Here is a 24533-nt window from a genome sequence, read left to right as displayed (position 1 = left end):
GCTGCTAAAACAATCATTGTTTCTGAGCCTGTGATCACATGATCATTTCTCGCTTGTCGTGACAATCAGTGCATTCATTCAATAGGCTTTTTCTCCCATTGTCTTAATAAAAAGAGAGCAGTGTGTGCATCAGATACCTGTTGCTCTTGCTCCAGAGGCACTTTGGGTTTGACTGCCAGTATGAGGTCAGGGGTCTCGTCCCGGGGCTCTCCAGGGATTTCATAGATGTGCCTTTTCACTTTCAGTGCCACGTTATCATATACACGCCTGACAGACAAACACATTCACAGAGGAGAAACATCAGTTGAACAGAGTAAATCAAGGTATAGTAAAATAGAATAAAAAAATTACTACTTTACACTTGACTACGTCTTTTTAAACTACATAAAATGCTTGTGTTGTCTATTGTGCTTATAAATATGAACACTTTCCAATTAAAGGGACACATATTATTGATCACTTTAATTAGAGTACTTTTTACTGCAATAATAGACTTTAAAGAATATATCAGCTGAATTAAATGTTTTCAGCATGCATGCTAACTGTAAATAAAAAATGTATTAGAAGCAATAATATATCCAATGCAGTTAGATTAGAGACATTTAAAGTGCTTTTTGACTCATTTATTAAGCACATCTTTATATGTAATTTCATAAATACTACTGTAAAATGAATTGTGAATGTACTTACAAGCGTTTATGTTAAACTACTTTAATGTCCTTTCTACTACTCATTATTACAAAGTCCACTTAAATAGTTAAGAAACAAGAAACAACATGACAAAAGCACACTGCAAAACTACTTACACTATAATTAACATGCCAACTGAAAAACAAAAAAAACCTAATTCAGATCTGTTTGTTAAGGAGTACACAGTTTTGAGTGGAAGGAGATGTAATCTCTATACCCTTCAGTGATGTCCTGGTACGGAGCGTGTGCTTCTAGCGAGTAGCTCCGTGTGAGAGAGACGGGGGTGACTTCAGGGCTCTGGTTCTTCATGTTGTCCTGCAGGGAAGTGGCCCGTAAGAGAGGCAGACTGGGTGGAGAGAGCAACGAATCTGTTTCCATGGCCTCCGGAAATCCCATCTGCTCCTCGTGTATCACCTGATTTGGAGTTTCCCTGTCTGTCATCTTATTTTCAATCTGTTTCTTCTCCTCTTTCTCCCCTCCACTGCCATTAACCTCAACTTCTTCGTCATCATCCAGAACCCAGGCCTCGCCTGACTGTCCCTCTCCGGATTTGCTCTCTGCGTCCTGGATGGCCTTCTGGTAAAGCTCAGAGAAACTCCTGAACTCAGACAGACACGAGAACAACGGAAAAAGAAAATGAAGAACAACTGAAAGTTTCAGCTCATTTATTTCAGCGTACACATTTCACTGTTAGTCATGGATGAAGAGATCAATCCTGCTATTTTGGTGCTCTTTTTTTTTCAAGAAAAATTATATAATCAAAGACTTACATAAAGCACGTTGAATAAATCGCTGTATAAAGGGTTTGAACAAAATGGCATTTTAACCCAATATCTGTGTGTGTGTGTGTGTGTGTGTGTGTGTGTGTGTGTGTTCAAGTTCAAGTCTGCTTTATTGTCAATTCTTCCACATGTACAGTACATACATCGAATCGAAATTGTGTTACTCTCAGACCCCCGGTGCACAAAGATAACATTAACATTAAAGCCTAAAAATCTAGATCAAAATATAAAATGTAGATACAACTATACAATAAGGGAATGTTAAAAAAGACATATAATAAAATTAAAAATAGTTAAATAAAGCAGCGCAAGGCAAAAGGCAGATAGAGTGCAAATCAATGAAGTGAACAACAGTGCAGATAAAAGATTATTTAGTGCAAAAACAAAAGCTTATTAAGTCTGATTAAAGTGAAAAGGGGCTCAAGAGCAGTTATTTTATTTAACTGACTGATGAGGTAGTGGAATGATGTCGGTTCCATGGAGAATGAGGTAGTGAGCAGACCAATGCTGCACAAAGTGACTGGTGCATGTCATCGTATATTAGTGGGGGGGAGGGATCTGGGCGGGGGTTCATAGTTCAGTGGTGCCTGGGGCAGAAGAGGGGAGGGGGGGGGGCAAGTTCGGGAGTGAGTTCAGCTTCCTGACAGCCTGGTGTGTGTGTGTGTGTGTGTGTTGGATGGATGGATCAATAAGCATTATGAGAGTTGAATGATGTCTGTGACACTGACAAAACTCTGACTAAAACATGTTCATGTCAATAAAATGAGGTCTGTCCTTCATTTATTTGCTCCCTCCTCCTCTGTTTCCCTCCGTAGTAGCAAAAATAAAAATATACAATACAAATGCATATGTACAAATAGATAATTGGATAATAGATAATACGGTATTAGGTAGACAATAGGTAATTAGATAACCGATCATTCACGAGACAGTATTATAATTGTGGCAGATGAGTTATGTATCGGACAGATATTATAAAACGTGGCTTTAAAAGTCAATGTATTGTCATTCCACAGCATTTGCAATCAAGTTTATCAGTCTAATTATTTTACCTACTTAAATTAAAATGAATTTTAAAAAGTTTTTGGAATTAAACTGCTCAAAAGTTACAGTAAAGACACAACAAAAAAAGATTCTATTTTAAAACAATTATGTTTTTATTACTTTCTATACATCAGAGAATCATTGGTGGGAGAAAATAAATAAATAAGCACAATTATAAATTATTAAGCAAATCAGCATAGCATGAAGGATCTTGTGACATTAAAGACTGCATAATGATGCTTAAAATTCAGTTTTGATCAAAGAAATAAATGACAATTTATAATACATATTTACATAGAACATAGTTCTTTTAAATTGTAATAATATTTCAAAAAAATACAGTTTTTACTGTTTTTTTTTATCAAATACATTCAGCATTGGTATATGAAATCTTAAAACAAAAAATATATAAATATTAAAAAGTTAATTGCAAAGCAACTGTATATTGTGAAATAAAATGTAACATTACCATTTTTTATTTTTTATTTTTGTCATGGAAAAATAGAGAGAAAAAACTGAATCACAAGGTGTAAACTGAGAATTTTGAGTTATTATGTTGCAATTCTGAATTGTGAGATAAAACCTTTTTTTTGATTCCGGAAGCAATACAATATATGATTAATTATCCTGGCTTTCAAAAATGCAAAAAAAAAAAAAAAAAACTTTTCAGTTGTGGTTTTTGATGGCATACACATTATATTCACCATCATTAATTAAATTATTAACAGCACTCCACTCACGGCTCACTATTTTTAACTCTTTAGCCCACTTTTCTCTAAAAATCATTGCAGTGTATGCATTCTTTACGTCATTGCCAATTTTATCCAGTTCCTCTGACACACAGATAACCCGTCACCTCTATTACCTGCGTGGTTTTCCGTTCTCGTCTGGAGGAATGACTGTGATGTGGATCTTTTGAGCCGTGCGGAGGAGTCGGCTCCGCTCTTCCAGGCTGAGGTGCACCAGGACCTGCCCACAGAGACGAACCACACGAGCCCCCATCTGCAGCCCACCGCTCTCCGCGTATCCGAACCGCTGGAGCTCTGTTACAAATCCTTCCTCGCTCATCAGGAAGCCCGGCTGACCGACACCGTCCCGCAGGGGAGTGACCTCACGTGCCTCACAGCCTCGAGTCACCAGCTGCGGAGAAGTTCAGGAGCATCATGTTAAAATGGCACACAGCACATTATAAAGAGCTCCAAGTGTGGTAAAGCTGGACATATGAAATAAAAAAACCTTTAGACACAACATTTTTTGTTAAGTAACATATTTGAATACTTGGAGGAAATTAAGGAAATGGAGGAAAAAACTACTCAGTTTCTTCATTCATGGACTTCTTCATAGACTATAATATGCAAATATGCAATTTGGTGCAGATGCTGAAAGTTGTATGGACAACAAGTTGAAGAAATTCTGATAGCTTGTAAAATAAACAAGATAATAGGGTTAACCGTATAGTATGTACTTGCATAAAATGATATAAATATCAGACATCACCCTATATATCCAATAATATTTCTTTTAATATGATATTTAAATGATTATTTTAGTGATCCAAACATACAGCCAACCCAAAATATATTCAGACACTTTGTTTGCTGTAGACTCGAGTTAAACTGTCAGAACAAATTTTGATAATGCCTGTTGAATAGCTGTCAGCTGTACACAATTAGATGATACCAATTTAGGTCAACCAATTACCAAGTAATGCTTACTTTTGTTAGTCTGTGGTGTAAAAAACTTGCATTAGCAATTAAAGAAAAAACACTTCAGCAAAACATGGTCAGGTGAAAGTGTCTGAAAAATGTTTGCTCCCAGATTTTATCATTTTATTGGTAGTCAACTGTATGAAGAATCTTTGGGTATAATATGCCACAGTTTACTTTATTTTTGTTATCTTCACTTACATAAATGAACTATAGTGTACTGCACCCACCAAAACTGGTTTAACTGGTGTCTGAAAATGTTTTGGTTTGATTGTGTAATGCAATGCAATACAATCATGACTGAGGGTTGAACAAAGAAACAGTAACTTTAGGGTACACCAGCTTGTTTTTATAAATATATATATATATTTGATTTTACATACTCGAATGGCAGCTGGGACTGTGCTTTCAGGACCATGGACAGATCTCATACAAGAATCGCTGGCTTAAAGTAATTCAATAGCCAACAACTTTCATAAACCAGTACAAAACAGGTTACTATTGCTACAAGATAATCCTGGGTGGTGGAAAATGCTATGCCATTATCGCGAGGGATGGATCATCTTTCCACACTTTAGACAGGACACAAATTTGTAGTTTTCATTTATATATGACAAGTGTTGATAGTCACATTTTTTATATGCAAATGCATACATATGAGATTGCTCTTTTCTGCGTCTTCCTGGTCTGTGTTTTTGATCTGCACTTTCTAGACTCGTTCAGGAGATGTAATAGCACCCCCTAGCATATAACAATGAAAACATGGAAACACGGAAAATTACGTGTTTGGCGGGGAAAGATTTAAACATGAAATTTGACGTACAAAGAATGTAGTATTAGTTTCTTGTAAAACATACTCCAATATTTTTAGTTTTATTCATATATTACAGTAAATCTCACCTCCAGCCTCTGGACAACCTCCTTGATATCCTCAACTTGGCTTTCTGAAGTCGTCACAGTCACTGCCTCGCCTCTCTCATAGAAGATATCCAGCGAAGGGCCACCCTGAGCTCCAGACTCGGTCACGGCCTTCCAGCCGATCACATCGCGGCAGCTGCAGTTGAATACGACGGTTCGCGTGGATCGCTCTATGAGCACGACTGACTCTGCTGACACGCCGAGCAGACAGGACAGGCTCAGACCGTTTCTCTCGCCGCCCTGAACAGCGGTGACGGCCCACACTAAAGCACCAGCGCTGTGAAGCTCCGCACCTTTCGCTCCCTTCAGCTTCTCCTTGCGCTTTCCGCCCAGCGACAGCAAGGGGAATTTGGTGGAAGAATCAATGGGCGTTGTGGTGACGTAGTTCTCTGCCAGGTCTTTTAGGTACTCCTGCCGCGTACGTGTGGCCATAGAGCGAAATTTCTCTGATTTCTCCGCAGCATTCTCTGCGTTAATGGCTTTGGCGAGGAGAAAGTCCCGGAAGGCAGGAGAACGTGGGAAGCGTGCACCTTTAGGGAAGAGAGGACCAAAGAGAGGGATGTCCTTGGAACGAGTTACTGCAACTCTGAGAAGGGTGGAGATAAAGACGCGCTTAATTTTATTTGTAACATTTTAAGTTTTCTTTTTCTTCAGTGCTTTTTGCTTTTTTCTGTCTTACCTGTAGTATGTGTTTTCAGTGCAGGGCTCGTGTACTTGGACAATGATGAACACATGCTGAAAGTGAGAACGGATGGTTTTGGGGGTGAAAGGTAAAGCACCTGGCTCCTGGAAGACTATTGTGACGATATCATTCCCTATGTGCCTCTTCCTCAGCAACTAGAAGATAGAAAGCGAAAAAAGACATAGAGAAACTTTTAATTCTAAATGTAGTGAGTTAAATGAAAAGTGCAGAATGCTAAAGTCATCAGACCGTTGAGAAAAATAGGTTTTACTTTGCTTAGTTCTTAGTTAAAAACTGTACTTGAAGATAATATTAATGAAATATAAGGCCACTTAAGTGATTAAGTTAACACAGTTAAGTACACTTTTAAAAAGCATTTTTAATGTCAAATTAAATCATTATATTTTAACAATTTTCATGTTTTAAAGAAGTACACTTAATTTGATGTGTTGACTAACATACTAAAGCACATGCAAAGTACTAGAACATCTTAAATCATTGCAATTAAGAAACGTTCATATATTTTAAATGTACTAAATTGCAGCGTAATCGTTACAAATGGGTACAAATACATTTAAATACATGACATACAAGTTTCATTCATTCAGCGGTGGGTGGGGCTTAACAGGCAGCGATGTAGAATTGGTGGGTGGGGCTAAACAGGCAGCGATGTAGATTCTGTGGGTGGGGCTAAACAGGCAGCGATGTAGAAGTGGTGGGTGGGGCTAAACAGGCAGCGATGTAGCGGTGGGTGGGGTTAAACAGGCTGCGATGTAGAAGTGGTGGGTGGGGCTAAACAGGCAGCAATGTAGATTCTGTGGGTGGGGCTAAACAGGCAGCGATGTAGATTCTGTGGGTGGGGCTAAACAGACAGCGATGTAGAAGCGGTGGGTGGGGCTAAACAGGCAGCAATGTAGATTCTGTGGGTGGGGCTAAACAGGCAGCGATGTAGATTCTGTGGGTGGGGCTAAACAGACAGCGATGTAGAAGCGGTGGGTGGGGCTAAACAGGCAGCGATGTAGCGGTGGGTGGGGTTAAACAGGCTGCGATGTAGAAGTGGTGGGTGGGGCTAAACAGGCAGCAATGTAGATTCTGTGGGTGGGGCTAAACAGGCAGCGATGTAGATTCTGTGGGTGGGGCTAAACAGACAGCGATGTAGAAGCGGTGGGTGGGGCTAAACAGGCAGCGATGTAGCGGTGGGTGGGGTTAAACAGGCTGCTATGTAGAATCGGTGGGTGGGGCTAAACAGGCAGCGATGTAGAAGCGGTGGGTGGGGATAAACAGGCAGCAATGTAGAATCAGTGGGTGGGGATAAATAGGCAGCAATGTAGAAGTGGTGGGCAGGGCTAAACAGGCAGCGATGTAGATTCAGGCATGGATCTTTTGCTGAGGTGCTGTTTATACACACTATTACATTATAGAGTACATTCCTCAAGCTGTTGTTTGGCAGACTGCCTTCAATATAAACAGTTTTTAGACTAATGAGAGTTCTAAATCTTAAATTATGTTTTTATAGTACATCAATGTAGAATTGGTGGGCAGGACTAAATGGGGCTAAACCTGTTATTTGTCAAAAATGTTGTTTTCTCAATTTGTGACCCCTTTAAGTATACTCTTATTCTGTAATAAGTACGGCTTTTCTGTGCACTTAAGTATATTTCTTTTGAACAAGACGAGACACCAGGTGATTTACACATGGATATCTCAATACTTATGATATTGCTGATTTGTATCACTGTGCTGTGAAAATGTTTTTTTCTTTTTTTCTTCCAGAGATATACTGTAAGTCTAGGGTTCTGTGGATTACCTGTTGTGTATTGTTGGCTGTGTATGGAAGCATGGTGGAGACATGGAACATAATCTCGTAATCCTGGTAGCGAGTATACAGTGAGTGTGTACCAGTGGAGTCGGCTGCAATTAAATAAAAAAAATAATAATAATTAAAAAGCATTACAAACAATAATATTGTACAATATTATTACCATTTAAAATAAATATTTTCTATTTGAATATATAGTAAAATGTAATATAATTTTGTGATGCAAAGCTGAATTTTCAGCATCACTTCTCTAGTCTTCAGTGTCACATGATCCTTCAGAAATCATTCTAATATGCTGATTTACTTCTCAAATCAGCATAAAAACTCATTATAATCAATGTTGAAAGCAGCTGTTTTGCTTCATATTTTTGTGAAAACTGTGATTTTTTTTAGAATTATTTAATGAATAGAAAGTACACAAGAACAGCATTTCTTTTAAATAGAATTTTTGTAACACTGTAACATCTTTACAGTCACTTTCAATCAATCAATCTAATAAATTTTTGCTGAAAAGAGAGTTATTAATTTCTTAAAAACAAAATTTTACTGATCCCAGACTTCAGTTTATGTGCAATCACCTAAATGTGAATTTAACTTTTTGTGGAACAACTATAAAAAAGAAAAATAAATATAGAAATTACATTCTACTTAAATACAACACAGGGAATAAAACTGATACTATTGTAATATAGTGCAATTATATGAAGACTGACTGCATGTTGATTTTAGGTCTCACTTTTTGTGTCTAGTTGAGCTCTGTATTTCTCCCAGCCCTTGAGTCGTACTCGCTCTCCCAGGAGGTCCAGAAACTCATCGAACTCTGGCCCGGCGCTCTCATTGTTATACATGTCCTCTTCAGTACTCTGTCCTGCTCTGCAGTACATAATGCCCACCTTATGCTGGAAATTCAACTTCACACATATAAAACACACATTAACAAAGATGAAATTACAGCTACTTCTCCAACTTGTTTTTTACACATGCAACTTCATTCTTCCTCGTTTTGTATTGAAGTCAGTTTCACATTGCATGCACAAGTGTAAGAGGAGCAAAAGTGTTACTACAGAAGCAGGCATTTACAGTCAGGTCCATATACTGTATATTTAGACACAGGCACAATTGTATTATTTTTTAAGTTACAATTATATAATGATTATGGACCTAAAGTGCACACTCTGATCTTTAATTTGAAGTATGCAATTCAATTGTTATATTTCAAATCCACTGTAGTTGTGAATAAAGGATAAAGCACAAAAACTCACTCAGTGTCACAATACTTCCAGACCTGACTGTATACAAGCTTTTACAAGGTATATACAGTATATTTAAATGTTACCGTTTGTTTGGAAATACATTTACATTTATGCATTCATCGATGCATTTATTAAATGGATTTATCAGTGACTTTGCAAAAAGCAATTCGTCATAGAGTTAACTATAGTTATAATATACAATACTAGGTTTAGTTCACGTGACTTTGTCTTTACAGTAGAAGTTGCACCAACTATATACACACCTATATATATTTACAATATAACATTTAAGGATGTTTGTTGCTACACTATTTCTAGCAGCCTTTTAGTGACTGTCAGCAAACCCAAGCTGTCAGTTCTGCAGCTCAATATCACAGCTCTTACCCCCTGCTCGTCTAGCTTGAGGAGCGTGTCTCTGACTTTAGGGGATGTGGAGGCTAGTCTGAGGCAATGTAGGTTGAGATCGGGCAAAATAAACTCCAGCAGTCTCTTGGGTGAAAGGCCGCGTGGCGTGGTGTGGCGCGCTGCGGAGGGAACGGACTCCTCCAGGATCGAACCTCTCAGGGTCTTCAGCTGCAGAAAAACAGCAGAGACCAGATAACTAATGAGTGCAAAACCATCATGTAGATTTAAAGGGGTCATATTATTCCATATACATTTCTGATATTTATTCCCCACCCTGAGGTCAATAATGTAATGTAGATTGATTTACAAGGCATTTGAATCTTAAGTCAGAATTCCATCTTTACTTTTTGAGCAAATAAAGCGGCTGCACCAAATGTGTGTATGTATGTATTTATTTATTTATTTACTTTTTTTTTCTCAGTTTGGGCTTCTGCATTTTTTTTTTTTTAAATTGAAAAAAAAAAGTTTCAGTTTCATATCCTCTTATAGTGTACAGTGTGAGCCATAAAAGCCTGATTTATCAAATATAATAATTTGTTTAGTAATGTAAATGTATTCATAAATATATTAATGTAATTAATAATTATTAATAATATAATGTTCAAATTTTGATAAAAAAAATAACATTTATGAAAGGGGAAATTTGTGAAAAAACATTCTAGTGATCATCTCAATCAAAAGCAGGAAGAGGGTGGAAAATTCCATAATCATAATACAAAATCATAAGTTTTCTTGTAAATATTAAAAGCATTGCATTAGGAATGGACCTCAAAGAAAAATAAAAATGATGCATGAAATCATTAGTGACATCTGTGTGTGTGAGAGTCTTGTATTTACTTCAGTGGTCCTGAAAATGATTCTGTAGTTGTACTGGGACCCACTTGATCCCTCTTTTTCCTCCCTGCGGAAACTGACGGCCACCGGCCCCAAACGCTCGTCCATGCCAAAGAAATTCTGGTGGTCTGGAATAAAAGAGGCGAATGAAGATTTTAACAGTTCATACAAAATGCAGTAAACAAATGTGAAAATAACAGAAACAAACCCCAGAATACTGAACAGCAGAAAAAGAGGAACAGTGATTGTGTAACCTTGCACGGCTCACTACTGAGATGAACAAGCATGCATTACAGCTTAACTGCTGTACAAACTGTGTTCTACCTGTATTATGAGTTTAACATCCAAAGTGTTTTTTTTTTCTTTCTTTCTCAACATATCCAACTCTACGCTATTTTTAAATAGCAAATTAATATTGTGACAAATTATGGTTACAACCACAGGTGTATTAGATTTCATATGCTATTATTCACTATTATTACTACAGTAAAATGAATTATGATGATGTTACAAAAATGATTGCAAATTATTGCAAATAAAAAGGCTGTAAATATGCGCATTGCATCCTCTGCAATCCTAGCATTTGAAAAATCTGAAATCTGATTGCAGTTTGAAGTGTAGAACGAGTCATCAAAAATGTTGATCTGTACTCTCCGCACCCCTAGTTTGAGAACCACTACAGTAACGCATACATTATCTAAAAAAAAGTTACTTTTTAATTATAATAAAATACAATTATACATCATAAATAAAAGGCCACAATAAGAGGATGATTAGTGCCACTTCACATTTAACTAAAGGCACTGCTTGCTTATCTGTCAGGAAACTGCAGACACAAAAGTCTAAGATTTTAACTTAAAAACATCTCTTTAGCACAAAAGCAAGTCTAAAACAAAATTTTAGGAACTGACAGTCTTTTCTGAACATCTCACAGCTCTGAATGTGAATGGTGACTGTTGGGCCATCTGTTGTACTGTTGGGGGTGAATTTGCATTTTGTAAAGCCCAACACATATTTTGTAATAACAGGCCATTTAAATGTCATTCACTAAACTTTTTCTGCACCACAATGAATGCAAATCGGCCTTTTCAGGAGACTAACAAATATAAAATAACCACATATACAAAAACAGTAAGTTGGTTAAACAAAGGCAATAAAAGACAAATATTGCATCTTTATGGTTACAGCAGCTATTCACAGGGGTTTAAAGGGATACTCCACCCCAAAATGAAAATTTTGTCATTCCAAACCCACAAAAGCTTTGTTCGTCTTCGGAACACAATTTAAGATATTTTGGATGAAAACCGGGAGGCTTGTGACTGTCCCATAGACTGCCAAGTAAGTTTCACTGTCAAGGTCCAGTAAAGTATGAAAGATGTCATCAGAATACTCCATCTGCCATCAGTGGTTCAACCGTAACATTATGAAGCGACGAGTGTAGTTTTTGTAAGCGAAGAAAACAAAAATACCAATTTTATTCAACAGTTCCTTTGTCAAACGTCTCCTTTGTGTCTCTCCACTTCACTCAAACTGTACATGCTCTTCTGAGTCTGCCGCACCCAAGTAGGTATAACTGCAGACCGGAGATCTCCAAAATGGGGCATGAACTCCAAAATTGGGCAGAACATCCAGAATGGGGCGGGATCTCCTTTCGCGAAGACTTTCACCATTGTTACTGACTTACATTTCAGTGGTGTTTGGACACAAGTTTGAACCTCTGCCTCATGATTTAAACGGGAATCACTCAGGAGCGTCCCAGCGGAGGGGAAAGATTTTACTCTATCGTTTTATTCCAAGCAATGGGGCCGTCCCGGGGCACGAAATTCGCAGGCTAGGAGGGGGTAGTGATGCTGGGTGTAACTAAAAAGGTACCATTGTCTGGTGAGTCTCATTTCACATAATCCTAATAACTGTTTATCTCCTGAACTGAAACTTTCTTTATCACACTATGCAGCGCAGATTCCGCCATTCAGTCAATTTCACTGGTTAAGGTAAGGTGCGGGGTGGGTTTAGGGGTTAGCATTTTTTGTTGCATAGTTTAGGAAACAGTTTAACTGACACAACCAATAAACCAATAAAAATCAGCTGTGGGGCAGAGTTTGCACTGAAGTGGATTGGGGGGAAATTGTGCATGCATGTCATGTGCCTGTCTCTCAATGGGAGGAAGCCATGCCCTATTTTGGAGCTCCCACCCCGTTTTGGAGTTCCCACACCTATTTGGAGATCTCCGGTCTGCAGTTATGCCCTTCTCGCTGCACCACAAGGATGCACTGTTTTCTTTCAAATCAAAGCATGCATACATGTAGAAACAGTGCATCCTTGTGGTGCGGCGGATACAGAAGAGCGTAGGCAGTTTGAGTGATGTGGAGAGACACAGAGGAGACTGTTGATAAAGGAATTGTTGAATATATATATATATTTTTCATACAAAAAGTATTCTTGTTACTTCATAAAGTTATGGTTGAACCACTGATGGCAGATGGACTATTCTGACGATGCTTTACATACTTTTCTGGACCTTGACAGTGAAACTTACTTGGCAGTATATGGTTTTCAGACAAAACATCTTAAACTATGTTACACCAAAACAAACAAAGCTTTTATAGTTTTAGAGCAACATGGGGGTAAGTGATTAATGGAAAAAAAAAAAGATTTTGGGGTGGAGTATCCCTTTAAGGGGACAACTTTATAACTCATCTCAACTCCTTAACTCGCGTAACTAAAGCAGATCAATTTTTAATGTGTTTTGGCCATTCATTTGATAACAACTGCATTTTGGAAGCTTGCAAACACAAAGCACACAGTTTTTTTTTTTATTATATCATCTCCCTGTAAACTATGAAAACACAAATTTGTGAAAACGGTGACGTCATGCGCATGCATATTACATGTTCGGTCTATAGGAATACGTATGTGTGCAGATACCTAGTGTTTCTTTACAAGGTGACATTGCCAACTACTGTCCTGGCATGCATTATATTGCAAATTCAGTTGTTTTCGATGATTTTCCTCATCTAAAACACTTGATTCAGATCAGCAGCTCCATGAACTGAATGAGTCAGACAAGTGAGACATACAAATGTGAAGGTTTTTTGAAGGTGCTATGAGTACCATAGAGTAATAATCTACTCTTATCAGAATTAAAAGAACACAAATTGAAAACTGCTATGCTGCAGGAAAGTAGAGTATATGCTTTTACATTTTAAATGTATTATAATTTATAAAGTCTCAAAATCTAGTGTGACTGTGGCTTAATAGTTAGTCGGTGAGAAGAGGCTTAAGTCAATCTAAATTTTCTTAGTCGCAGGAAAAAAAAGCACAGAAAGATGCAAAGTCAGGTAGTCCATTAAGGACACATTATTAACAGCTATTCTGTGTGGTAATTACAGTACATCAGTCAGGACATGCAAACGTCAATTTCATTCATCGACCTCAAACATAGCTTATCAATGAAACATGTAAGTAACATCATCATTACATGTTGCATTAAAAATTGCACTTTTGAAGTGTTTGTGCAGAGCGTGGAGGCTGAACAGTAGTGTGCTCACTACATAACAGTTAACTTGGAGGAGCCGATGGGATCAATTGCATTTAACCTAAAATATTTTGCTCATACAGATAAGAGAAATACATCTGATTTTCCATGAATCTGAAAAATGTTTACTTTCATGTGCGTGCACGCACAATAACAACAAAATGTTGGGCTTTTGTAAAATAATGGGGGAAAAAGCATGCACTTTCTGTCGTCTAGGTCTTTGTGAACTTGCATATATAAATAAAATGAACCAAAACTCTCAGACTCTCAGACATGAAAAAATTATCTATAGAGAGCGAAATTTCTACTTGTAAATGAACCAATTCAAATGGAAAACAAATCTTTTCAGATAATGTAATTCATAAAAAATGTGAACGTCTATTATGGATATGACGAGTCATCATCATCATCTCTTAAGCCGAAAATAGAGAAAACACTGGTTAATCAGTGAATTATTATAATGTTAAGCCAGTCTTCATAATAATAATAATCATTACTTCTGTGGTGTGCTGTGGCAAGCTTTATGTGTAGGCTTGAGCACTTATACTGTAGGCTATAGGAATTAAAAGCACATAATAATGAATCATACGGTTTATTAATATAAATGTGCAATTCGTTGACTAATCACTTTGAAAGAACAACTATTAGTCAATCAGAAAATCTTTAGTTGATGGAAGCCCTAAAAATAAGTATGCAATATGTTTCTTCAAAAAGTGCAAACATGCTTTACCACACACACACCCTCACCTTTCATGTAAAAGTACTTGTGATAGTACCGAGCTCCAAGGTCTGCATGCTCTATGAAGTAGTTACTTTTCCCCTGTGCCTGGACATGGCTCTCCCTGGGCTCCTCTAACACGGACACAGCATTGTTGGGACTCTGAAGACTCCTCCACCTGTGCCTGGCGGCCCGCGGCAGGCCGAGCCCCACACTCTCCTCGCCACCCATCTCATTCCGAAAGTGAGGACAGCTGAGCAGGAGATCATTATCGTTCCCGTCTCCTTCATCCAGCAAGGACTGCTCTAGATCTTCCGAGCCAGTCCCGCTTCCCAAGCTGCCCTGAGAAACTGAGGAAGGTGTGGATTGTGAAAGCGGACGGAGCTGAGAGGCAGCTGACGCTCCGGACGTGATGTTCTTCTTGCGCCCGATGCTGTCCCGATTGGTCGCAGCCTCCGACAGGTCGAAGAGGATGCTCTGTACATCATAGTGTGCAAAATTACGCACCCAAGCACCACCTGGGACTTGGTCACAGGAAAACTGAGGAGCCTGCGGAGGGGACGGTTTAGCCTTCTTACCGAGCCCCTCTGGTTTGGGGGGCTTGACCGGTTTTGATTTGTCTGCCGCTGGGGCACAGTTTCCTTGATACACGCCGTCCACCTCAGGAGGTGTCTCTTGCAGACCCAGCAGAACAAACGGATCTCTGAAGCGCAAGGCATTGGGACTGAGAACACCTTGGTCTTCCGAACTGGGATCTACAGAATGTGTTTGTCTTTCTAGCGAGGACAGGCTACCGTACTCTCGGTGGAGGAACTCGCCCTGCCCCCCAGTCCCAGATTTGTCGCCCCCTACTCGTAGCAACTTCCTCCCGACTTGCCCCGCTGAATCCAAGTCTCCAAGGGTGACGTCACTGTTGCTGCGCTGCATTATATGTCCACGACCTACTGACCTCAGGTTCAGTGCAGCTGTGCTGGGGGAGACAGTCTCGCTGTTTGTTCCCTCTCCCTCTCTCCTAGGGGGCCATTCTGCCAGGACTCGTGTCCGCACGCTACCACCATCCTGCTTAGGGTCAAAGTTCACTCTCACTAGGGGCGGGCGTGGGCTCTGCCTGCGAAACTTGCGGATAAAGAGATCGTCTGACTGCATGTTTTGAAGTTGAGGGAAGCTCTGACTTTTCAGTTGCCCTTGCCCCTTTTCTTAAGCCTCCGCACCAATTTACTGCATCTGTGTGAACAAGTCAGGAGTTTTCGGGGAACTCAAGTGACTGGCACAAATGTTTCTTGTTCTAGCCATGAACACTGAAATTCTCAAGCGCTGCCAGCAGATCTCCGTTCGATAGGTTCCTCATTCACTAAAATATTCAGCACAACCTTCTGTCTTGGAATAAAATAACAGCCGTGAAGGCTCCAGAGATGATTCCAATCTCTCGGTAAACATCTTAAGTTCTGACATACTTGATTACTCTCATCATAAATGGTATAGGATGCATCCAGCAGAATGACTATGACTGTATGTGGACTGACTGAAACTCGATTCCCAGTCAGGTACGCCTCGTTGTGACTCTCTGTTCACGGCCGACCAACAAGCTCTGTGCCCTTAGAGACCACGGCTGCATCCTCCACTGTATTCCTGAAACACAATGAAACAGGTTATTATTAGTTTATATGCAATAATAGATGTTGCATTTTTGTAAATTACATACTGTTGCCTGGCAGTACATTATATGCTGTAGTAAAATCTGCTTCACCACTTGCTGTATTCTGCTGTACTCTGTATCGATCTGTGCTGCTATTAGTGGGGACCACTGCTTTAAGTTATTTATATGAGAGTGGTTTGTTGATTGACTTTAAACAGTCACTTACTTCTTATATTAAAAGTGGTCAGACTTTTGCCATGTGGACAAGGTTTAACAATCCGACACTCAAAATACTTGCCTTGGTGAGTATTGGCACAGATGTCTTGGTAATGTAAACATGCCAAAAACACTGATATGTTTAATTAAATCCACTAACTGTGGCTGGTTTACTTGTGTAGCTTTAATAAGTTATATGTGAAGAAATATATGAAAAAGTTACTTGAATAGTGAAATCGTTAAATAACTTGACTGCTGGTGGAAATCTGAAAAACTGTTCCCTTTGCTTTATTTGTTCTATCGCTTGTGATTTGTCTGTTCTTATTTTATTACTAGATGTTTGCTTTTATCCGTCTTTAATAACAGCTGAAGAATCAAGATAGAAAAAAAGTTTTTGGACTGCTGTGATCTACTCTGAAAACAACATGGGTCATTTAGGTTAAAAACCTATTAATACTCAGTATATCTCCAAGAGTCTGGAACAGACAATGCAATAGTGGTAAAGACACCTTTATTTAAGCTTATGTGTCGCAACATTACTACTGGATCCAAAATAGACTCAACACTGCATTATCTTTTACTCTCAGTCTCTCTGAAAAGCCTGCACCATATTGTCTTGTTAAAATCAATATGTAGTAAAGTAAAGCAAACAAACGAACAGTGTTTCACTGATGCGATCTGGAGCTCTTTGCTAGTTACACCGTGTTTACACTGGACGTGAGCCGCATACACAACCGAACCAATTATAATCAGCAATTCTGTTTACACTGATTGCAGCACAGACAGACACAACAAATCTCTGACAGTTAACTAATGTCAAGTTTTATTTCTGACACACTCCAAGCATTCACACTGCTTCTGACCTGAAAGAGAAATGGATGTGCGACAGTGCTTGTGTCTAATCTAGATACAGTGTTAGGATCACCAAAAAACGCAATTCAAAGAAAATGTTTACAACTGCATGCATTTTTCCATTCTTTCATAATCATTTCTGATCAAAATGAATGCTATGGATACGAAAACGCAAAAACTGAATCTGGTCTGAACTAATGAATGTTTTGGAGGCAGTGTGTAAAAGTGATTGACACATGCAAATGGTTATGTACAATTCTCTGTTGTTTCCAACATTATCAGTTGCTTATGTCATGTTGATCAAAATGTATTAAAAAACAGCCACACGTGAACAGGAGGAGGCCATTTGCACCATGGCAATAGAAAACAATGCAATAATACTAAGGGAGATAAAAAGTGCCATTATAAAGGACAACAACATCTTTCAAAACATCCAAACAGTCAGCATCTCAGTCATTGATAGGGTGCTGAAAAGACACCAAATGAATATGAAGCAGCTCTACACTGTTACGTTTGAAAGAAATGGTGAAAGAGTGAAGGAGCTGTGTTACCAATATGTACAGGTAAAACATGTATGAGCATGTAGCAACTGTACCTCAGAGTAAACAGTACAATAGTGATATACAGTACTGAAAGTGTGAACTTGACACATTGCATCATCTTTTCTACAGCCATAGCAAATATGTGCTGTATACATTTGATGTAAGTGTATCTTGGCCAAAATGAAAATGCATGTAATTCATAAAACTCATTTTGTGTCTTCTGGATATAGCGTATAATGGAACTGAAACCACCAAGTGAACCACCGCACAGCTTCCTCTACATGGATGAAGCTGGCTTCAAACTAACAAAACGTAGAAGGCGTGGTCGAAATATCATCGGCCACAGAGCTACAGCTGATGCGCCAGGCCAGCGGGGCGGAAACATACCCATGGGTTGTGCAATCTCTGAGAATGGTGAATCCAGGTGAATCTTGACTTTCTCTAACGAAGGTGCTTCTCATGAAGCAGAATCTCTGAGAATGGTGTGCTAAAGCATATTCCCATTATTGGGCCATACAATACAGAGCGTCTTGTCACCTTTTTAGACACTCTCTACAGGGATCTCATCCCTGAACAAGAGAGGGGTCAGATTGGAGATGACCTGCCAAAGTATGTGATCGTTTGGGACAATGTCAGTTTCCATCATTCCAACATCATCAGGCAATGGTTTGCTGCCCATGACAGGATGCTGATGGAGTTCCTCCCCCCCTACTCTCCATTCCTTAACCCCATTGAGGAATTTTTCTCAGCATGGAGATGGAAAGTATACGATCGTCAGCCACATACACAAATGACGCTTCTGGATGCCATGGATGCAGCATGTGACGAGATCACCGCAGATGCCTGCAGAGGCTGGATAAGACACTCAAAAAGATGCATTGCAAGAGAAGATGTTCGTTGTGATGTGGATGAGAATTTGTGGCCCAAACAGACAGGATCGTCAAGAGGTGTAGGAAGATTGTAATTCCTTAATGTAATTTCTACAGCACCGCATGTACAGTTTTTCCTATGTTCACATTTCTTCATTATGTGTGTGTGTGTGTGTGTGTGTGTGCTATTCAGTGCTGTCTTTTCACTTCTGTATCTCAATGACATGTTCTGTCAATAAAATACATTACAAACAGTAAGAGTGTAAATTTGAATCTTTTCCATTCTCTTGCAATTACACTCACGCTTACTCAGATGTAACTGACAATAATTGTCATCAGTATTTCCTCTCCTCCTACTATAAGTGTGTATCAGTGGGCGGAGCTAAACAGGCAGCGATGTAGAAGTAGGCACTGATCTTCTCCTGCGGAGGCAATGACGCCACACTATTATGTCATACAATGAGTCATTTTCTGGGCTTGATTTCAATAAAAGCTGTTTTTAAACTTACATGATGTTTTTATAATACATTGCCCTGCTATATGGCAAAAGATCAAAGGGAAATTTTATTTCTCAGCTCAGCTCAGTTTAGTTTGATTTCTCAGTTTGGTCACATTTAAACTGCACAAAATAACCTTTTAATTTAGAGACCCATGAAATTTTATTTTCCACTAAGTTTTCTATAAAGAAAAATATTCTGAATCTTTTTTTATAAATATATAATTATATAAATCAAATAAAATGTAATTTAATGATTAATATCATCTAATTCACAACAAAGCAATGCATTTTTATTGTTTTGTCAAATAAGATGCTGCATTACAGAAAGTGCATAAATTAAAATATGGATTAAAAATGTCTTGATTTAATGATATTTCTTAAAAATAATTATTATTAATCATAATAATACTTTGAGAAGTACATTTTAGTATACAATAGTAATATATTTCTCTCATAATTTCTTAAGTTAAACCAAACTTTTATTTTGGCAGGTTGTCATGAAGATCTTTGAGTTTCAGTGTGTATTTGACAGTATTTTTTTTCTCAAATGAAACCGTGTAAAGCTGGTGAACTGATTAACAGAGAAGCTCTGGAACTGAAACAGACCCAAGAAGACTGACAAAATGCATCCACACACCACTTTAAGAGTTGAGATGAAAAAGAATGTTGTGTTTAAATATGTGAAAGCCTAAATATTTGGGAAAAGTAACACGTACAAAGTTTACAAAAACACTAACCGTGTGATAAAATGTGTTAACATTTTTGTTCCTCTCTCTGTGTTTTTTTATAGCTGGCTGGTTGTGTAATCTTATAAAGTTCATGTATACATGTCACCATATACTGAGATGCAGATGCTGAAAGAAAAATGAGCGAAAGGTGAGTTTGAGTTTGTTAACAGAAGAAAATACGCCACACAAACATGCCCCGTTCCTAATTTACACACACTGACACACATTAAATTTGAACTGCATATAAAGGCTCATTTTGAAACAGGAACTGCTCACATTAAAGGGGGGGTGAAATGCTATTTCATGCATACTGAGTTTTTTACACTGTTAAAGAGTTGGATTCCCATGCTAAACATGGACAAAGTTTCAAAAATTAAGTTGTACATTTGAAGGAGTATTTCTGATCCAAAAATACTACTTCCGGTTTGTCACAAGTTTTGGAAAGTTTTTTTCGAGTATGGCTCTGTGTGACGTTAGATGGAGCGGAATTTCCTTATATGGGTCCTGAGGCACTTCTCCCGGAAGAGCGCGCGCTCCTGTATAGCAGAGCACTGAGAGCACAACAGACTTCACTGATCAGAGCGAGAGCGTCGCCAAATGTCACAAAAGGAGTGTGTTTTTGGTTGCCAGGGCAAGACAACCCTGCACTGATTACCAAAAAAAAAACTGCATTAAGGGACCAGTGGATGGAGTTTATTTTTACAGAGCATCAACGGAGTTGTGCAAGTGTTTGTGTTTGTTCCCTGCATTTGGAAGATGCTTGTTTTACAAACAAGGCCCAGTTTGACGCCGGATTTGCACATCGTTTATTTCTTAAGGATGATGCAATCCCAAGGAAAAAGGGTCACGATCGTGTGTTGGAACCGCAGGCGGTGAGTAAAACTGCTTAAAATATCTCTGCCTCCTTGTTAGTGCGTCCCCTCCCATCGGAGACCCGGGTTCGAGCCCCGCTCGGAGCGAGTCGTTGCTGCTGCTGCTCTCGTTCAGTTTCAGCCTCTGGATCTGATTCTGGATCATAAATAAATGGCTGAATCTGACTGTAAGCCATGGTTTGTTTTGGATGATGGGTTTTCCCTCACTTTAATGTCACAACTTCCAAACACTCTCATCGCAAAAGTCTTCTGGCGCTCGTGATTCTTTAGCTCCGCCCACACGTCACGCCTCCAGCCTGTAGTGTTTTTCCAGGAAAAATCGGCAGTTATGAAGGAGTTATGAAGGATGCAGTACTACTCTATAGGTACTCAAGATTAACAGGATATTGAGTGAAAACGAGCATTCCACCCCCCCCCCCCCTTCAAGAACAATGACAACAACAAAAACCATGTAAGAACTCCAATGTTAAATGTACACTCTGCATGTGGCTGTGTAACTGAGCATGTAATATCTGACACACACACGTGTGTCTAACAAATCATTCACATTTATCTTGCAACTGGGGATCACAGTCTTGTTTAAACACCAGCGCAAACATGAAGTTAAAAGGTAGAACGCTTTTCATTTTTCTACACTTCCTTTCTGTCAAAAATAGCACAGACTGTAGCACACATCAGACCACATCCACCCAGCTGACCTGCACAATAGCTGCTCTGCTCACAGGAGGAGGGGGCTTCCTGCAAACTTTGCCAATACATCGGAAAGTACTCATAAAATATGTAACACTGAAGGCCAAGTTTTTTAAGACCAGGTTGCATGATTTTTGCCTCGCTATTTTCTCTTGCACACACCCTCTTTCAGGAAATATCTGTCTATCTAATGTCAGCAGTATTCTGTTGCAAATGAATTTTGACAAAAATAAATCATGCTGCATTTGTAAAAAGCTTATTTAAAACTCTATTATTGAGTAATTACAAAAACTGCAAATACAGAAATCTAGCACAGCACTTTATTGCAAAAAAAAAAAAAAAACTTAGTAGAGCTCTTGATATAAATTACACACTAATCCATATGCATTTTACTTTAAGTAGAAATTTTCTATCTCAATCATGATATGATGACTTTTGACTAGTAACAAGTCATATTTTTTATTATAAAGCTCTGCAACAACATTTTTACTCTGCATTAAATGCAAAACAAACTGTTTACACGTCTCTTTCTCTTTCCAAACATTGCTGAAGGTAGACATTTATGGATATTGAGATTTATTCAAATATTCAGCATTCCTCCATCCTTTACTACAGTACAGTCCATACTGTGATCTGACTCCCGGAGATACAGAGAACTCTATGAAAATCAGTGTTAATGCTCTGCGACTGCTTTAACTCATTCTTGGCCTCATCCACTGCCCCAACACTTTCCCGTCTGGCTTTTTATAAAAGCCCCAATAAATATTCATGAGATGCAATTACTATAATGAGCTGCCTGTGAATAGAAAGCTGTAAGATGTGGTTCTGACAAGTAAGAATTACCATCGAAGAAGTCTTTAATTAAATTTTTGCTAGTAATAATGAATTTGATTATACTCTACCAACCTTGTAAAGGTCTGAAACATACTAGTTCTCTTTTTATTCTTATTAAATGTAATAATTTTAGATATATGTAACTTAAAATCGAGGACTGCAAAATACGTCTGACTGGCCAAAATTGAATGCAATTACAGATTAGAATAGAATCACAGTCAAATCATATTGAATTACAGATATCTAAGTTAAGTCAGTTGAAAATAACCTGCATGTGATTTTTTTCTTTCTTTCTTAATATAGTTAGACAGCTCTTAACTTAGACTTGTGAAAACTCAACGGTAGATTTCTAAAATTAAATAAAGGAAGTCAGCTGAGACAAAGAAATATTGCGATAACTGAATTCTGTAGATCAGCCCCTCCGATACACGGATGGACTGATGCTTTAACACATCCATGCTTCTCTCAAATGCTAACTAAATATCTCATAATAAATAAAAAGAAAATAGAAAACAAACACATGCATATGACAAACTGGTGCATCTCTTGGCAAAATTGCATTATAAATATCCAAATTTGCAGTCAGAACTGAATAATGACCAATAATGCTGGAAGCTTAAGGATAAATTGGCTTGCCACTAAAATGTGTTGGTGTTTTGGTCAGGTGTAAAAAGCTCCTAATATTTCAGAAACATAAAAGAGAATATTTGACATGAATTAAGCCATCTGGCATTCTGGCAGCAAAAAAAAAAAAAAAAAAAAAACATTATAATGCAATAAACTTTGGTACTTTGGTTTGTTAGGCTAAATCCACAATCCACAATTTTGAGGATTTAACCGGTCCTTTTTAGCTTTAGCCAGTAATGTTTCAAATTTGGTCCTATTTAATTAAAACTTTTGAGTATAGGTCTTCTCATGTTTTCTACATTTAATCAATGGATGGCTCCACGAGCATCCACAGATGTCGAGATATCCACTGACCCCAGAACCGCCCTGAATAGCTCATGTCTTTCTTTCTCCGCATCGTTTTTGTGCTGATGTGCCGTTTCTCTCCTATGAGCATCCAGGCACTAAATTGCATCCAAATGTGGCTAAACAGAGGGCAGTGCAATAAGAGCAGTGTGGATGCAGTCAATAATCTGCCTGCCTCCGACTCATCAACGCTTAAACAAATCTCCTCACGATTAAATGAGAGTATATGAGCATTATATCAACAAAGGCTGCTCGCACAGAATAGATGACGATATGAATCATTGCCTGCTACATTTCAGCAATGCCAACCGGAACAGGACGAAGTCACCGAACGAACAAAGAAGCGAGCAGCACGTCCTCTCTCAGTTACAGGATTGCATCAGTGGCACTCGGTGTCACTCGCATGAAAACAGCGCTCTCGAATGAAACTCACCGACAACAAAGCGATGTCTGACAGCTGTCTGCTCTCTTCCGCTCTCTCTCTCTTTCTGCTCTCGGGTTATTCTTGTCGAACTGACGTCTTTTAGGCTAGATCGTAAGCTCGATGAATCTGTCGTTTATGCTCAGCAATTTCCTGTGATTTGCAACCTCGAGAACAGGTGCAATGATGCAGCGAGCGAGCCCTTCCGATGCGCGCGCCTGCCGAGCGAGCGCCAGCACGCGAACACTGCGGTGATGTGTTTCAAAGGTGAAACACATCTCTCTCTCTCTCTCTCTCTCTCTCTCACACACTAGAGTTGTGACGTTCGCGAACGAACCGATTCTTTTGAACGGCTCATAAACATGAACGATGGGAGCCGAGTCGCGACTGGAGAGGAGCCGTTCTTTCTATCGTTCTTTTTTCCTATGCGTGTTCATACAAATGAGCTCCGCCAGGAGACCAGTGTTGCCAACTTAGCGACTTTGTCGCTAGATTTAGCGACTTTTCAGACCCCCATAGCGACTTTTTTCCAAAAAAGCGACTAGCGACAAATCTAGCGACTTTTTTTTTGACAGACCTTATTTAGTCTCTGAGACTCTCCGACACTGCCGCACGAGCTCTCTCTCTCTCTCTCTCTCTCTCTCTCTCTCTCTCTCTCTCTCTCTCTCTATCTCTCTCCCTCTCCCTCTCCCAGCGTGCACACACGCCTCTCTCTCTGTGCATCTGTTATGTTCGACGAGCAGAGAGGAGCAGCACTTTCAGTTAAAAATATATTCTGTTGCTTCTAACTCTATTTTACATACAAGTATAGCCGAAATCACAGTACAATCATTATCTTAATCTTATGTGTATGTGATTTCATTAGACATTGTCATAAATAGGATTTGAGAGCTGGTTATGTAATCTGGACCGCGTTTCATTCATTATAATATTAATTCCGTTGTCGGACAACAGAAACATTAAAATATAATAATTAAAAACTTGTATTGAAAATTTTAGCTGCCTTAAAATGCATT

The 24533-nt window shown here is 38.8% G+C and overlaps 1 protein-coding gene across 5 annotated transcripts in view; it reads right to left on the bottom strand.

The window, feature by feature from the left end:
- sipa1 (signal-induced proliferation-associated 1) overlaps window positions 1-24533 on the bottom strand; it is a 47303-nt gene that overhangs the window by 12063 nt on the left and 10707 nt on the right. For 4 of the 5 annotated variants that reach the window (XR_003292479.1, XM_026268276.1, XM_026268273.1 and 1 more), the window contains exons 3-12: window positions 14416-16015; window positions 10137-10261; window positions 9279-9467; window positions 8378-8552; window positions 7630-7733; window positions 5820-5977; window positions 5123-5726; window positions 3382-3656; window positions 908-1288; window positions 138-267 (exon numbers count right to left, since the gene is read on the bottom strand). Coding sequence is in view for 4 of the 5 variants with exons in the window: in XM_026268276.1 (XP_026124061.1) it covers window positions 138-267; window positions 908-1288; window positions 3382-3656; window positions 5123-5726; window positions 5820-5977; window positions 7630-7733; window positions 8378-8552; window positions 9279-9467; window positions 10137-10261; window positions 14416-15532 (3258 nt within the window). In the remaining variant the exon portion in view is untranslated. Of the gene's footprint in view, window positions 1-137; window positions 268-907; window positions 1289-3381; window positions 3657-5122; window positions 5727-5819; window positions 5978-7629; window positions 7734-8377; window positions 8553-9278; window positions 9468-10136; window positions 10262-14415; window positions 16016-23529; window positions 23793-24533 lie in introns of those variants that run through there. The other variant, XM_026268275.1, reaches the window with a different exon arrangement.

The sequence above is a fragment of the Carassius auratus genome, chromosome 7, assembly GCF_003368295.1.
Source record: "Carassius auratus strain Wakin chromosome 7, ASM336829v1, whole genome shotgun sequence".
Lineage (NCBI taxonomy): Eukaryota > Metazoa > Chordata > Actinopteri > Cypriniformes > Cyprinidae > Carassius > Carassius auratus.
Note: the sequence above shows the minus strand (reverse complement) of the source record. Positions and strands in the feature narration are given on the sequence as shown.